Source organism: Uloborus diversus, chromosome 4, assembly GCF_026930045.1.
Source record: "Uloborus diversus isolate 005 chromosome 4, Udiv.v.3.1, whole genome shotgun sequence".
Classification (NCBI taxonomy): Eukaryota; Metazoa; Arthropoda; class Arachnida; order Araneae; family Uloboridae; genus Uloborus; species Uloborus diversus.
The window spans coordinates 21,928,648-21,947,304 of NC_072734.1; the positions used below are offsets into that span (position 1 = coordinate 21,928,648).

At 31.3% G+C, this 18,657-nt stretch overlaps 1 protein-coding gene across 1 annotated transcript; it reads left to right on the plus strand.

Annotated features, from left to right (window-relative positions):
* Positions 1–2,612: 2,612 nt before the first annotated feature.
* LOC129221335 (cofilin/actin-depolymerizing factor homolog) lies at positions 2,613–14,516 on the plus strand (the record flags this gene model as incomplete). Its single annotated transcript, XM_054855801.1, is given in 2 exon segments — positions 2,613–2,866; positions 13,798–14,516. Coding segments are annotated over 2 exon segments (414 nt in total), but the record flags the coding sequence as incomplete, so codon positions are not given.
* Between the last annotated feature and the right edge of the window lie 4,141 nt (positions 14,517–18,657).

Genomic DNA, 18,657 nt, shown 5'->3' on the forward strand with positions numbered 1-18,657 from the left:
ATAGAAATAAAGAGACTTTTCATTTATTTGCATCCTAATAAAGCGAAGTTAGCTCGAAAAAAAGAACAAAATATGACTCTCATATCAGATTTAAAGGATTGCATTTTTCAAAATGTAGACATCTAAAGAAAAAAAACGGTAATTAAAAGAGTTTATTTAAAGTTAATCATCCTTGTTAGCATCGAAAAATCAAAACCCATATAATTTTCTCCCAAAATAACAATTAAACATCGCACCGCACTGGCACTGTAAAAACGCAAATATTGACAAGCTAGTAAAATGAGAATATTTTCTAATCAAGTCATTATAAAGGTTCAACTTATAAAGGTTCAATGCCAAATGCTAAGTGGTGATAATTTTGAAGTTGGTAACCCTATCTGAACGATCTGAAGCGATCATATTTTTTCCCCACCCTTACTATCCTTTTGCAGTTCTAAGTTCATTTTGCAGATATATATTATTATTGTTTATTAAATCATGAGCTGGGAGAAAATTGCTTACCAATGCCTTTTCAGAAAAGTTTACAACAACACCGTTGCTAATTAGCTGTGATAAAACAAACAACCATTATATTTATTTGGCAGTAGCAATTATTTATCGCTTGCAGGAGCATAGCAAGAGCAGCATAGCAAGAGCGCCCATTTTTTTCTTTCAAAATTAGCCGATTTTTGTATAAGCTGATCCCTCTAATTTGACTTCAAAAAAGGTTCCAAAAATTATCGGTTTATACACAGAAACATGCATTGTTTTGCTTTCAGATTTGCTCTTTCAATTAACAATTTGTGAAAGATCAGATCTTGTTTATCAGAATTTTGTGAAGGGTCTGTTTTGTTTGATCGGGATTTTGTGAAAGGTCCATTTTGGTTGATCGTTTTGGTTGATCGGATTTTTGTGAAGGGTCCGTTAACGGACCAAATATCCTCTGGCCAGACCCCTGCTATCATTCTACTTGTTTATAAAAGAGATAGACATTTAAGCATCATAATTTTTGTTTTATTGCATTTTTACTTCACTTAAATTTAAATGATGAAGATAAATAAGAATAGTTTTTTAAGTGTACTTATATTTTTTACATTACGAGTAAGTGCTTCAATGAGGCTGTGGCATTCATGTAGACGTTTTGCTAAAGCTCATATCCAAAAATTAGCAAGTTTGAGATTAAATAGTGCTGTTCTCTTCGTGAACAAGGTCATGAAAATTTTTATTGAAGTCATGGAAAAGTCATGGAATTTTTTCATCCAAATGGAGTATGAACCCTGTGCATAATATAGACAAACGCGCGGCGAACGGCGTTTGCAGAAATTTTTCAAACTGCTAGCGTTAATGAAAAATTTTTTAAAGAGAATTTTAAAACAATCCCAGTTTATTTCTGTTTAAAGCCTTTTTCCAAAAGCCTTTTTAAAGCACATGTTTGAAAAAATTAATGGGTTTGGCAGTTTTCTTCAGTTGTTGGAAAATAAGAACTATAAATATGTAATTGTAAAAAAAATTAAATGATTTAAAGCACTTTTTTTGTCTCTTTCATATTTGAATATAAATTTAATTCTTTATTCACAAGGTTGAATTAGGCAAAATAATTATTTGCAGAAAATTTCCCAGTTAGGATTTGTGTTTGCAGAAAGCTTTTCATTTTATCTAAGTCTGTTTATATATAGAATTCAACTAGAAAAATTTGTTATTTAAAAGTTTAAAATATACCGAAAGAAAAATGAGACATTAAGTGTCTTGTGGGTGAATTATAAATAGAAAAGAAAGAATAATCCTCATATAATATCTTTATGCTGTTAGCAAATTGAACGAATTCGAGGCAAAGTGCTGATACTCGGATACATGACATTGTCATTTAGTACTTTAATGTAAGATTAAGATACATCAAAGTTTAGATCATAATTGAAAAGGAAATAACAATGAAATCTCCCCTCCCTTTCCATTCTCAAAACTTCCACCAATATATCTAAAACATTAAGAAAAATATGATGATCAATATTGTAGGAAGAGGGGAGGTTATATATGCCATCTAGGGCAAAATTTTGCATAAAATTGGTTTGCAGTTTATATTTGTCTTTCAAACTTTTGTTACGTCACGAAAAGAGTTATTTCTGAAAATAATTTAAATTTCATATTTACATAAAATATTTAACCTTTTTTTTTGGGGGGGGGGGGGGGCCTCGGTGACACTATGAGCTACCGACCAGTGTCCGTATGCTATCAAAACATGTCTAATATTTTTTGTTGCTATTGTGCTCTTTAAATTATGCTTTTTTCCCCCACAAGTGACTATGATAAACTAGGTTTTGCATGATTTTATTTCTTTTATTCAAGCCTGATTGTTAAATGTACATTGCTTGACAAAACTTTTATTATTAAAGTAGACCGGGCAATGCAGCTAGTCTTATAAAAAATGGCAAGTCTGCTTCAATGCACACTGCACAGGCTTGTTTTTTGGCCCAGTTAATCTGGATAAACGAAATTTGGTGTACTGCAGGTACACCAATTTCAGTGGTGTTATGAACTAACATTTTGAAAAGAAAGAGTTATCCAGTCTATGTTCCTGTTTTTCATTCTATAATTTTTATTTCAGTCTTCTGGAGTAACCGTATCTACAGCTGCTAAAAACTGTATATGAAGAAGTTAAGAAAGACAAAAAATACAGATATATCATTTACCATATTAAAGATGAAAAAGTGATTGATGTTGAAGTTACTGGGCCACGAGAAGCCACTTACAGTGAATTCCTTGAGCAATTGCAGAAATACAAGAATGAATGTCGATACTGTGTGTTTGACTTTCCAGCTAACATTCCTGTTGAAAGTGGAGGCCAGGAAAAATCATCTATGTCTGTAGATAGGCTTGTTCTGATGACATGGTGAGCAAAAATTGTCTTATATTTGTTAATACTTTTAATTAATGTAAATGAAATTTTCCATAATCTTTATTTATTAAAAATGTACTTTATTTGAATTTTTCAAAATGGAGTAAAACATACCTTATAAATTTCCCTCATAGAAGATAACTTCATGTGATGTACATAATTTTAATCTTGATAATGTGGATCATTGAATTGGGGAAGAACCTGAGAGCTATAAATTGGTGCTATGTAACAAGTTAACCTTAGGGCTCAAAATTAATCGTTGCATGACGAGTTATGAATATTTAATGATCATTTATTTGGATTTTCAGGATTTTGTGAAAGAATGAAACTTTTGTGTAATACTTAAAGAAAGGAAAACACATTACAGTCGAACTCGCTAATAGCAAACCATGTTTTAACGAGAACTCGGATTTAGAGAAGTAATCCAAGAGTTGGTTGGTGCGATAAGTGGATGGGAACAAAATTCTTTTAACGAGCAAACCCCACTTTAAGCGAGCAATATTTTTGTAATTCATAAAATGTCTGATTTCCAATTCAAAAAAGATTATTCTATTTTAGGAAAAAATAAATTTTCATTTTGAATTCAAACAAAAGTTAGATAAGACATAAATCATGAGAAAGTGAGGTTTTTTTTTTTTTTTTTGAAATTTGGAGTAGAGGAGCATTTAAAAATTATGTATTTGTTGGAGAAAGATTATTTCAGAGATATACTTCCGATGATATTGTAGCTGAAAGTAAAGGGAGAAAAAAAGTGAAGAGTAGCCTACCACCATCCCTACAAATTTGAAGTTAAATAGCCCTCAATTTACTTCGCTTCTAAAGTGCAGAAAAACTTCAAACTATTTTGAACTGCCAAACTGTCATGGATGCAAATGATGTTTTTCAGACCCCACATTCCTTAATTAATAACAAAAAAAGAGACAATAAAACTGTTAATATCAAACTTTTTTGGTACTGTACAGAAATATAACAAAGCAAACGTGTGTAAATTTGTAAGATTTTTTTCTCTAGATGTATTCAGTAACTACTCTATACTCGGCGAGATTTTGATCAGATACTTGGCCAATACAGAGTAGTTGTAAAAAATCGAATATTGTTCAAAGCAGATTTCTTTACAATTAATAAAAAAATGCAAGCATATAATATACTGCAATCATTTACAATTTAAAAATGCAATTCAAATTTTGAGAATAATGAAGTTTGTTTATGCTTCAATGGATTAAATCTTATATTTTAATGCCCCAAAATTAATGAAACTTATTAAAAATGAAGCAAAAAAGGAAAGTACAGAAAATATATAAAATTTTTATTATATTATTAAATAGATTTTTGCCACAAACAAAATTATTTATAAGAAGGATAAAAATACCTTTTCTTAAAAAATAAAACAATGTTTAAAGCACAAATTTGCAGGAACACTGCCGTTTTGGCATTAGAACAGGGTGGCGACAGATCAGGGAAAAGTCGGAACTTTAGTAATCAGGGAATTTCGAAAAAATAACAAAAAATCGGAAAATTAATTTTATGAAGAAAAAATTTTTTTTTTGCTTTACAAAATTAAGTATCCAAATTCCCTACGCATTTTCTGCCAATTATCTGTTTTAAAAAAAAGGAAAATTAATGCGTTGCTATTATATACTGCCGCATAATTTTAAATCTCTTTTCCTCAACCTCACAGAAATGAATCTTACTTATTAACCTCAGGATGAATTTCTTAAGATTTGCTTCTATGTCTGTTAGGTTGTTTATTTTACCTAGCTTGAAATTTCCTTTCATGCTTTCAATGCGACATAAAATAAGCAACCATACTGGCAAAAAGGAAGCCTTCATTAATGCCTTAGCTCTTTTGCCTTTATTCCATTGTCTCGAAGTGATTAGCGTATTGTAATCACGATTTCAAGAAGAAATCTTTGGTTTTTGATTTAATACTGATAAATTGTTTTTTGTCACTATACTATTTGCTGTCGCCGCAGATTATGAAGGTTTTCTTTTGTTCAGACTTGAATAATTCTTTTATTTTGTAACCAAGTTGTATTCTTCTTTTAGATATTTTGAAGTTAACTAATTGCTTTTTTTTTCTTGCATTTCAAAATTGTTTCTTACAAAAGCAATCTCTAAGATTTTTTCGTTACATACTTAAATCATTTGAAATAGTTAACTTGTGTACTTAATAAATATCTTTATTTTTTATTGTTAAAATGCTGTATTCATTCATTAAAATCTATATTCTTGATTGGAGAAAAGCTCCCTATGAATGGATGTCAAAACGTTTCATCTGTTTTGCATAAATGTCTATTAGTTATATAAGAGTAACTGTATTACTTCCATTCTTTCACTATTGCTTGTTATTCTTGCAACAATTATTAAACTGTTTGAAAATTTAGTTAAATAATTTCAATTACTTCTTCGTTCTACCATAAATACACATATGTTTTTAAGAGTGATTTTAATAGTTTCTTCTAATACATTCTTATGCTAAGTGGTTTCTAGAAGTAAAGTACTTTTTTAAAATTTTCTATAATCTTTTCATGTAGAAAAATTTAATATACTGTTTTGTAATTTTTTTTTCCCAAAAAAATTAACTTGATATGGTTTTTTTTTACCGCTTTGTTAAAAAAGTAGGATCTTTTTAAAATGTATCTTTAGTTCATCAACTTGACACAACTTGAAACGTTTAAAATACTGCATTTTATACAAACATACAATGGATTTCAAGTAGAGCAAAGAAAGGAAACCATTATCATTGGTAACATAAATCGGGGAAATTTGGTGAACTTGATCAGGGAAAAGTCGGAACTTTTTTTCACAGTTCCTGTCGCCACCCTGTAGAAGTAATGCTTTTTTCAATGCACAAAATGTGAGCTTATGGTTTAAAGACATCTCTGACAAAAGTCGGATTTTTCTACATTCATTAGCTTGCATTTTATGCACTGAAAAACTCCTTGTAGTGCAGAAACACGTGCTGCAGTGCACCTGCATATTTGCGCTTTTAATGTTTCATTAGTGTTTAAAAATTTACATTTGGTGGACTAGAAGTATAGATTGATGGGATTGATCAAGTTGGACAAATTATCTCTTATGTATTTGTTTATTTTTAATTTAAAAAATAAGTTATTTGTAAAATTATTGACACTAACAAAATTTTTTAAATAATGCATAATTAAATTTCTGCGGGAATTTTTTAAACTATTATTTAGATATTGAGGTCTATACTACAATTTTAATGAGTTCAAAATTCGTTGTGTATGTCGGCAGACCTAGATAAAATGAAAAGCTTTCTGCGAACACAAATCCTAGCTGGAAAATTTTCTGCAAATAATTATTTTGCATAACTCACCCTTGAATAAAAAATTAAATTTATATTCTAATATGAAAGAGACAAAAAAAAGTGCTTTAAATCATTTAATTTTTTTTTTACAATAACATATAGTTTGCTTATTTTTCACCAACTGAAGAAAACTGCCAAAACCATTATTTTTTTACACATGTGCTTTAAAAAGCTTTTGGAGAAAGGCTTTAACAGAAATAAACTCTGGGATTTTCTTAAATTCTCTTAAATTTTTTATTTTTTTTTTTAAGTCAACGTTAGCAGTTTGAAAAATTTTTTTTGCAGAGCCAAAAATTTTCTGCGAACACCGTTCGCGCGTTCGTCTATATTATGCAAGACTGTATGTCGGTGGTTCTTAAGACATAATTGGTACTCGGTGCGTCTCTAATTTTTCACTTTTTTACACTGATTATTGGTTAAAAGCTATAGGGAAAATGTTTTGATATATTTTTTTGTATTTTATAAGCAGTTTTTGTATAATTTTTCTACAGCATTTTTTGCTTGTAATGTCAGTCCAGTTTTGTACTATGAATCACTTTTTTAAATATGCAGCTCTTGCATAGTTTGTATAATGAATTATCTATGGTGTAATCAGTGGCGGCTCGTCACTATGGGCCGGGTGGGCTAGGCCCACCCAGAAAAATTGTACACAGCCAAATAGATCATGTCAAAATAACGTTTAGTATTTCGCCAAAAATTTAAAAAAAAAAGACAAATTGGGGACATGAAACACATTTTAAATCTCTAACACTCTGCTCATCGCTTCTAAAATGTGAAAAGTTTTCCATCTGTTAGCGTTTGTGCTTACAAGCTCTGAAGATGATTCTTAGGGCTGCGACTGGTTTGCCCCTCGACTGACTTGCCACACCTCCGCTCCTAACCAATCATGACGATTCAACCAGACACCAAAACGGCAAGTCCGTGTCATTCCGATTTCTGCTGCATGGGCTCCAGTTCCCTAGTCCTCCGAAAAATAGAGAAGGGCAATAGCAGGTGAGGAAGGATTTGACACTCGTCACTTGTACGAAACATCAGCTCGAAAAAGGGCAAACAATTGCCAGCCCACTGAATGAAAGGAAGTGCTCCTATCCCCCAAAGAAGTGCTCCTATCCCCCAAAGCAAAACACTTAACCATGTTCTGCAACGCAAAATCACTTCACCAAAATTGTTCTGCAAATACTTAAAGCATTGTATACACAAGCAACCAAAGTGACCTTTTCCACAAATCGGGAGCCCTAAATCAAAATCCTTTTATACAAGAGGTTTTTAAACTTCATTGTTGCTATGCATTTCTGTGAAACCTAAACTGATTGAGATTCTCAAAAAAAAAAAAATTATATGCTTTCTAAAATGCATTGAAAGAGCAAAGATACAATATTTTATAAAAATCCAAACCTAGGTGTCGAACCACGTTTTTTTGGTTAATTTTACAAGGCATGAAGGAGAACTTAAATAATGTTAATTAATAAATAAATTATTAAAATAATAAATAAAATGAGTTGAGTTAGAGTAGCAAATAATAAAACAATTCAGAGTATGAAAGAATATGAAATATCTGCAGAAACTGCTGAATTTTGACACATATCTTCCAACTCAACATAGAACTTTGCACAAATTCTAGATTTCTTCTAGTTCAAAGTACTTCAACAGTTTTCGCAAACTTTCCGCCAAATTATCGTAATTTCTGAGAAATTTAGATTTTTTTCTAATTTAAAGAAACCTGCAGATTTTGGTCAAAATGTTCTTTCGAGTTATGGGAGATATTTGCAGAAAATCTACAGTTTCTGCAGAAAATTTGTTTGACTTTTACTCTCACGATTGAACGGAATTGTTCTGCAGCTCAGGCATCTCTTCTGCGACGTACGTCGCAAATTTAGTAGTATTCTGCTTTGGGGCTCCTATCGTTTTCCACCGTCCTTCTTTTGTATTTGTCTTTAATCTTAAATGGCTGTTAGTATCTGGAACTGGCATTTACCGGGTTCCCACCGATTCTACCGCATGAATAATTTTATTTATTTTACTGTTTGGAACTAATATCATCGGAATTTCTGAATGAAGAGTTTGTTTTCAAATAGTTGGTTTTGAGTGTGAAAAGTTCTGAATTGGTCCGAAACTTTTACAAAAAACTTCAGATGGGCGAGATCTATTCAATTTTCTCTTTTGTTCTCGATATTCGGCGAAAGTAATAAGTATTTTAATCGTATAATCCTATCGATAATATCCTATCGATATGTGTTTTCTATTCTGTAGTACTCTAAGGCGGAACAAATCTAAGTTATTTCAATTTGATCTGGTACATTGCTTTAAATCCTTAAAGGCGTAGGGCCACATAACCTCAAAAATGATCAAACTATTCGATTTTTTTATTGCTTATTTTAAAACTTCAGATTGTTTCAAACTTTATGAATAGTTTCAACGCTCTAGTTTAATTATTTAAAAAGTTATTGGCTCTATGTCACTCACACTAGGTGCACTTTTTCTCTATTTCGAACTGTTTTTGAGCAATCATGAATTGCTTATTGTTTTCACTTGCCGTATGCTTGAATGAAGTATGCTTGTTGACGTACTGTCGATTCCAAGAAATATTCGATTAAGCGGGGATATTTTATTTATCTTTTCTTTTGCTTAAAACGTAATAATAAATCAATATCTAAGTAATAGAAAAAGAAAAAAAAACAATACATATGAAAATTATAAATATGCAACTTACAACTTGAGGTATTAAATGTTTGTTTCAACACTTTTTTCAGTTCATATTTTTTGGAGAAAGTCCATAATAGTGGATTCCTTGCCCAGGATATTTTGAGAATACTTTTCTAAATTCAATTACCGCGTTTTACGTAATGAATAATTATCAACTTCTTGTTTTCTGCAATGTTAATAGTTTGTTGTGTTTTTTAATTTATTACTGGCTGTCTGTTGGTAATGGCATTGGTAACTATAAAAGAAACTAGATAGAATAGTGGAAATGCTTTGATAGAAAATTAATGCCCCCCCCCCCCCCCCCCCCCCCCCCCCCCCCCCCCCCCCCCGCCGCCGTTGTTTGCCGAAAAATGCTATTTTAAGCTTTTACGTCAATAATTGCTCTTATTTAATTTATTTTTAACGTATTCAAAAAAAATTTTCAGCAAAAATATGTGAAAGCTGATTACTATTATTCGATTATCCGAAGAAATTATTTCGATTAAGGGGGATCTCTAACAGTACATCTATAAGGGGGATTTCTAACATTACATCTATAGGGGAGATTTCTAACATTACATCTATAAATTCGATTCCGAGAGATTTTACCCGATTAAGCGGAGCTGACAGTAATGCAGGCATCCATGTGCCTCGGAATCGAATTATTTATTAACGACCTTCAAGTCTTTACACAATCCTTTTTACGCGAAAATAGTATCCAGCACATAATATCCAGACCCAGGCATTCACTTGAATTTTGACGTCAGGAATTCAAACTATGGTTGCGGTAAAAGCCATTAGTAGAAAAAAGAAACTCCTCCTATCGCATTCTGCAATAGTGAAAACCATAGTTTGAATTCAAGATCTTAAAATTTAAACTTTTAAAAATTTTAAATATTCTTCAGGGTTTTGATTTTATTAAAGGGCACGAAAAATAATTATTGGTTAATAAGTAAGCGCATACTAAAAGATTTCAAAAAATTACATATTTTATTGAAAGTTTTTAAAAAATGCTATGAATGTGATGACCCCTAGGTATTGTGATGTAGTTTCACACAATAAAAATTAAAGTTAATTGTAATTTTGATATATGGAGAATATACTAACGATTAAGGAAACTGCTTCTAAAAAAAATAGTTACCAATTTCGTAATTTGATATAAGAAAGCATGCTAAAACAAAAGTTAATGCTTCTGTGTGATCATGTGCTCGTGTTGGCATCAAGAGTGTAATGTAGTAGTTTGATTAATGCTATGTGTTTAATACTAGTTTCATGGGGTGGGTGTCTTGTCTTTAAATTTAGGTTGTTTACCTTAAATTTTCAAAAAATGCTCAAGTGGATATTTTTTTAAAACAATTTTTCTACTTTGAAGTAAAAGTTCGAAATGAAGCAACTGCAATAAGGACTATCCTCTCCATGGTATCCGTATAAATATTATTGAGAAAACTTTATACAGTGAGCCCACCCGCTAAATTAAGGCAATGAGCCGCCACTGGTTGTAATACAAATACTATAGAAAATCACAAATGTTCCTATAATTCACCTTAGATAGTTCTGAAATAGTTTAATTCAGGTTGGCAACCCTGCATTAGGTTTAAGTTTTGGATCTATGCTCATATGCTTTAAGCTGTAGCCCTATTTTTTCATTTTATTAAAATTTATGATTTTTGGCAGATTTACACAGATCTGACCAGTATTAAGATTCTGCCGGGTTTAGTTTGCACCAACAATTGTTAAAGAATAGGATGTTTTATTTTCAGTACTTATTTAAAACTTGAATTGATAATTGCGTTATATTTCATTATTCGACGTTATTCAATATCAATTTTGTGTTAATCATTTGTATACAAATTATGCTGTATGAGTTAGTGTGAGTGTATTCATGCCAGAATTTTATTACTGCACTGTACAGACACTCGTATCACGAAGCTTGCATACCGATGTTGCATATTTTTTAAATATGTTCATTATACTGTTTTCATATGCTTTGTTCTTAATTGTTAGAAATTCCGCTGCTTTACAGAAAGGAAATTTATTTTGAAGAAATGCAACAGATCATAAGTCATAAATTCCATTACAAAAACTTTTCTCCAGATGACATGGGGGGGGGGGGGGGACAAGTCTAATGGTTGATTTATATTGTTTGACATTTTGAATGAAAAAACTCAGATGAAATAGCAAGGTTCCACCCACGTGGAAATGTCAGAATTTTTTTTTTACTGGAAATGTCGGGGGGAATTTACTTTTGTATGCAGAAAACCACCACTGGGATTCTTTTAAAATTATGATCGGTTTCAAAAAAAATTTTTTTTCCAGTTTAGCAAAACTAATTTTGGTCAAATTCATGTAAGTAGAAAGTTACTGAAAGAAAATATTTCTTTCCTTAAACTTAATGATTTACAAGAGAATTTGGGCTCTAAATTTCTTTTAGGTATTCGACCGTATGGTCTCCGTATTGTCCATGGTGCTTTTAAAACAGGATTTAAATCCTGGGATCTAAATATGTTTCTCTTTGCATTCTCTAATATTTTCCGTCTTGAACACATCGCCAAACTTGCACATATGATTCTATGGCATGTGGATAGCATTTATTTTGTGTTTACTATTATTTTAAATGTATCTCGCATTCCATAGCAGAGGACTAAGCGGCTATCAGAGTAGAATCAATCTAGAATATTTGTTTCGACTAAACGGATGGTAACGGAATATCGAAAAATGGGGCAATTAGTGGTTAAATCATGCTAAAGTGTTGAGAAATGTTGCAAGTTAGGGACTTGTGATTTAGTTTTTTTTTTCATTGTTTTAAAACTTTAAATTTTGGCAATCATAAGCAAAATAAAATGCTGAATATATTCGCTAATTTCTTGTTGCACTCGTATTTTTCCATCATTCTTTGAATAATAATACTGGTATTGTAAACATTGACATTGTTTCCTTATCAAGTTGGATTACCAAAATCTTCGCTAAAACGAGATTTGACTATTCATCATAGCAGGGATCCAAGTCGTCCTATTTTTTCCTATAAATCCTATATTTTTCAAAAAGGTCAAAAACCATCCTATATTTCCTATAAATCCTATATTTTTGGTACCCCAGAAGAACTCTACACCTTATGCATAACAAGTTATGTGACATTTCATTGACAGTTATGCCATGCTTCATGAAAAAACAAGCTCTTAAAGAAAAACTGGTGAAAATTTACGAAGAGGAAAAATATAAAAGGGTGTGTAAGTTGAGAATTTTTTATTTTTTTTGTGGATACACCCTAATGTACATTAATGACGAAGATATTCCTAAGAATGTAGCAGATAACCCCGTCAATAAGTATTGGAATTTTATCTTTAAACCTGCAGGATGAAAAGCTGCACTAACCTAACTTGACCAAACTTGTTAAGGCTGTCCTGAATTTCTCTTATGGCCAAAAGGAGAGGCTTAATAAAAGAATTGTGGCTAGTGACAAACCAAACATGAGTTTAGACACAATTGTTGCTCTCATAGTGATAAAAAAACTTGGTAAAACACTAGAAAAGGTAGATGTAAATTTTAAAATATTACACAGTTGTGCAAAGCAGCACACTTGAAATATAAGGAACAGAAAGAAAAAAAAAACCTTTGGAAGAAATAAGAAGGAAAAAAAGGGGAATACGAAATTAAACATTAGGACTCAAATGTAAATGCATAATTGACATCGAGGCTGGGCAAGCCGTAATAGGCGCTGTTAATAAAAAAAAAATTAAAACCTGCTTTAAAAAAGTCACGCAGTCCTATGTAATTTGTTGCTAAACCATTTTGATTTTTTATTGAAATAAATTGTTATTTCCCATAATATCATTGTTTTTATTTTTTTATGTGTGAGAAATTTAAATTTTCATATTCGGACAGTTAAGAATCAATATGGCAACAATTTTTGTATACATACTTTTTTATCAGTGGCACTAAAAGGTAACTTTTTTATGAAGTGTATGCGAAATTTAATCATTTTTTTGGCATCCTATATTTCTTAAATATGTCCTATATTGTTTTCCAAAAAATGTCCTATATTTTGTCAGTTGGTCACTTTGATCCCTGTCATAGCTAGATAATATAGATGTATGCCATGCGTGATACATTTGATGGTGTGTAGATACATTTGCTGTAGATGTGTGTAACACTTATCTTCAAAATTTGAGGATAAATCAGTGAAATTTTCATTATTGCTTTCACAAATAAATGATTGAATTCAAAAGACATTTTCTTACTAAAAATTTTACATACCTACTGCATTTTCATTCCTGTAGATAGTTGTGAGCTATGTGTGCAGATATTTTATATTTTTATCTCACTATGCTGGTACATAATGAAAGTATGTGCGACTTTTTTAAACTCGTAATTGATCACATTGTGGGCAGTCAAATAACCGATAAATCGGTTTTAAATTACATTTCATGGGCATAAAATCATACATTACTGCCTTTTTCATTCAGAAAACCTTCAATTGTGAAAGGGTGTCTAAAATCAGGGTACTGTTGCAACTTAGAATGAAAGGCTGCTATTGTTGAAAATTTATTTTAATTAGTTTTAGAACTCTATTTACATGAATGTAACACTTAAATTTTAACTTTTTAAAAGAAAGTTAACCAAAATGGCAAACTGTTTTAAACTGCTGTAAATCCCTCCCCCCTCCCCATTCTGAAAACTGTGGGAGAAAACTGAAACTGGTCAACTATAACACAGCTTTGATTATGACCCCTGAATTTTTCACACTTGGTCATTTTTGCACTTTTTCAGATGCAGGCAGGACTTGAATCATTTTTATTGGAAAAATACATTCTTTGATTAAATTCCATTTAATCAAAGTATCATCTGAAATTTGTTTTTAAGTTTGTGCATATGGGGTTGTTGCATTATATTGTGACTCATGACTCTTATTTTACAGGTGCCCAGAAAGCTCCAAGATCAAACAAAAAATGTTGTACTCTAGTAGCTATGACGCTTTGAAGAAGGCGCTAGTGGGTGTATATAAATATGTCCAGGCCTGTGACTTTGAAGAAGCCAGTCAAGAAGCAATTGAGGATGCTTTCAGGAAAGGCAAATAAGGATCACTAAATCATGTCTTTACTGTTCCAGAGGAGCGAAACCATCGCAATTGCCTCTTGGCAGTGTGAAAGTGATCCCTACTTCCATGCTTCTGTTTTCAAAAGATGTGACTGGGATGATCAGTGCAACATCGTTATTTCAGTATATGGAAAAAAATTCGGGAAGTGCTTGTAGAGCATGTTGATATATTATTTACTGTACTGTATTTTTCAAGCTGATAATTATTAATATTAATGTGAAACATTTTGTAGAAAAGTTCCTTTTTTTTTTCTTCTCCGGAATAGTGTTATTGGCAGTCATAGGAAAATCACATGGCTCAAATTTTGATGTAAGTGCAACTCGTCTGTTTGTCTGAGATATGTCCCATTTGAAAATTATGTATGTAATTTTATTATAACAGAAATATTTCTTAAATTTAGTCACCTGAATCTATTGCTGTGCAAACACTTCCGGTGTCTACATGAATAATTTATGTCATATCGTTTCCCTGTGTTTTTCATATGACTGTATTTGTATGTAAGCACCAAAAAACAAATAAAATATGATTTTTTTCAGTAAGTTTTCTTTCAATAGTTTTTGTTTTTAAAATAGTTTAAATGTCTACATTTGTATTAAGTATTAATTACTTATGTTTAAAACTAATATAATGTCTGAAGAGTGTTTTGAAAAATTCTGAATCTTCTGAATTAGCCAAAACTACAATTTGAAAAAAGAATTTGCAAACCCTAAATGGCTGTGTCTATGTAACTTTGGCTAAGGAAGAACCATTATCGCTTCAGCCTCGGTAATGATTCCAACATCATCTGCACCAGGCCAATAAAAAGTCTATTTGTTCTTGAAAATTAAACAGTATTTTTAAATTTGTATCATCGACTTCCAACGTCAGACCTACAAAAAAATCTTTATGGTTTTCTTTTATGTAAACTTTGCAAAACTATCAATTCCTACTAGGTCATTATAGCTGTTTTGTATTTCACTAAAACAAATATTTCATCAGAGCAGCTTACAGGGTTCGTATGGGTCATGGGGGAAAAAATTAACAAATTTCAGACCTTTAAAAGTTATGGACAAATGTCTTGGGCAGCAGTAAAGTAACAGCAGCTAAAAGAGCATTAGAAATCTTGAGTGGTTTAACAGTAGTGTGTGTAAAAGCTATTAATACTCAAATTGATCCCAAAAATAAAATCCAAGTTTAAGAATCCTTTTGCTTCCGCAATAACCACCCGCCTTTTGTTGTGATTTGATTTTACTGCTGGGACATCACTAATTTTGAATTCACCATTGTTTTATGCTCTTCTTATACTTTAAATTCTGTAGTAGTGGACTTGCTTGATTTTGCCACGCCCGCTTAAAAAGCAATTCTATTGCATCGGAGTTAACCACTTGTAAAAAAAAAAATTATCAGAGTTTATCTAAATTTGTTGAAAGTTTTGGAAAATAACGACTTTAGTCAGGCGATAGAACATAGAAATGGGGGAATTCTAGTACTCTAAAACAGTGGGGCCTAGCATATGGCTCACAAAACTGATCTGTGTTGCCAGCTAAAAAATCTAGTTTGGAAAAATGAATTTACTGACAAACAAGGCTTTACTTCAATGCATGACAATACTGTCAAGTTACATGGGTGATTAGAAAAATTGTTGACACCAAAGGGGCAATTTTTATGATGTAAATTTATTATTAGAAACTTAGCAATGACTCATTCATTACTATTCTGCCATATTTATAAAATAGTTAAACATTTAATCATCAGTATATTCTTTCACTATATTTTTACTTTACATAAATTTATGTGATAAAGACAAATAAGAATAGTTTATTAGTTTCTGCAATGTGCACTGATACTTTTTTTCAGTCACAAGTAAGTGCTTCAATGAGGTAGTAGCATTCACATAAAAATTTTGCTTATGGCTATTTCCGAAAATTGTACAGTTTGACATTAAATAGCCCTATTCTCTTCATGTAACGTGGTCATGAAATTTTTTATGAAATCATGGAAAAAGTCATGGAATTTTTTTTATCTGTATTTAGTATGAACCCCGTGCTTATGATTTTCAAATCCTCACTATTATGGGGGGGACCCACTTGCCCCTTATAGCAAAAATTTATGGGGTAAGTTCGACCCCTCATCTTAAACCGTTATTAATATTTTATTTAAAAAATATTGTTGCAGTATGCACTTTAAGTTAAACTATACATGAAGGTTTAATTATTATAAAAAATAATCATCCAGAAAAAAATTCCACAAAACCAAAGTATATGCAGAACTAGTCACTGATGAACTATGACATGATCAATGTAAAAAAAATTATAAAAACCATACGTATATTTTTTTTCAGACGGTGACCCACTTCTCCCAACCAATTGTAATTAAGTTTATTAAAGTTTTTTTTTTTTTTTTTTTTTTTTTGTCATTTCGTCTTAGGATTCAGACTTGCCAAGTGGTCCTTAGTAGTAAAACGGTTGAAAACTATTGGTGTTACTGCATTACTTTCTTCTATATCTAATATACAGAAGAAAGTATTGGATTCGTTCAAATTTTGACGGATTTGAACGTTTTGAGGTGTGACGAGTCCATTTCGACCATTTTTGGAAAATGTGTATGTGTGACCAATTTTTTGAGGCCTCTCTACAGCAAAATCTACCGCATGAAATCAAACGAAATTTGGTACACATGTGTGCCCCTATGTGAACTAGTGCCCATTGGATTTTTTGGCGCGAATTCCTCCAAGGGGGGTGGAGCAATGAGACGTTTGAGTTTGCGTGCTTGCTATCCCCCCAGGAAGTAACTGGCGGAATTAAACAAAATTTGGTCCATATATTGCCCCTAACAGGTGTTGATTAAATTTTGGTATCAATAGCTCAAACGGGGGTTGAGCTATAGAGCGGTTCTTTGTCGTCAATTGTGACTGCTGGGTCATTCCATACGAAATAAGCAAAATTCGCAAAAAAATGGTGGCCGCATGGTAACAGATTTTTATGGAAATCGGTATACAGGTTCCTTTTACGCCTATATAAAAATATCTAAAATATTTTTGCTTAAAATTTTTTATTTGAATAGTTACATGCGATTGAAAATTGGTCATATTGAACAGCATTCTCATAAATGCTAAATGTTGCATTTTTGAAGGCTTGTATCGTTATCATGATAAAAAACAAAGTTGTTTCCAGTAACCAAATTTTTGGCTAAGAGTTCAAAATTGGTTTTTTAAATATTTAACGGAACAGCATGATTCATTATTTCATCAAAAAATTACAAACTACCAAGTCCTGATGCTGATATGCACCCTCACACTAAAACACCTCCACCGTCCTGATTAACTGATCCAACTAAGTTCTTAAGATTAAGTTCCTAATTTTTTTCTTCTACTTACAGTTATACAACAATTTAACCAAAAATGTTGAGTTAATTTTTATCTGTAAGTAAGACGTGATTCCAAAACATTTTTAGCTTATTTATCATTGATTTTGCGAAGAAAAGCGTAAGTTTTCTGTTTTTCGCACGACCAAGAGAATTTCTGCGGGAAGAGGTCCCATTAAATCCAGCTAATCAGAGAAATTGGCGAACAATTTTAGGTGAAAATTAAATGTAAAATGTTTCATTTAACTCTGCAGAAACTTTTACAGTACTCAAATGTGTAATTTTCATAATTTTTTTTAACTTTAAATCTCCGATCAAGCTTTACTAACTTTGCCGGTTGACCTTTTCTTACCTTGTTTTCAGCACGATTCCTTTCTTTAAAGCATTTTATAAAGCACTTTACTATACAAACAAATAAATTAACTAATTTAGAGACATATCAAACCAATTTACCACTACTGTGGCAAAAAAAATTCAAATTTTGAATGGTGTTTGCGGTTTTTTACGAATACCAGCCATTTTACAGTAATAAGCACAATATTAAAGAATAAATAAACGAAAAATTAAAGCCAAATGACTTATAAGGGTCAACACAATGCAAAAATATTAATAAAACGGCATATGATAATTTTAATCACGAATTTATTCGAAAATATTTGAGTGTACGATGACTTTTGTGGCGTGTTATTTCTCTGTTTCTTCGTTTTTTGACCCATTTCAAAAAGAAGATCCGTCAATATTCTGAAAAAAGCAATGGGTTGTATTTAGAGTGACATAAGAATGATGTGAAAAAATATTGGACTAAAAATTCGAATTCAGTTTTGAGTTATTTTGGTTTTACTAAAAAATTTCTAAGTGTACGACCACTTTTGGGAGCCACTGTACTTTATTCCTTTTATTCTCAGCTGAAAGGTTTCGCCAAATTTGTTTAGGGTTATAGTTTTGGAATTGTGCGAGCAAAGTAGCCTTGGCGAGATTTCGCGTTTTTAGTTAAACCATTTTTAATTTTTATCATGAGTGGAATAAAATGATAGTAAGATTACAGAATTCGATAAGTAAAAAGAAATAATGGTCAATCAACTGAAAAGAAAACTACCACCATATATAAACTGTGAGTACACATTTTATTTATTTTGTTCTGAGTGAATTTGAATAAATATCAGTTTTTCAATTCCATGAAGAAAAAAAAACGAACTTAACAACATTGACTGGACACTTTTCCTTAACCTAATTCCACATAGATGATTTAAATAACCTTTGTTACTACAGTATCCTACTGAAATAGACAGTATGCAAATAAATTTTCTTGAAAATATTTATCGCAGAACAGATTGAAAA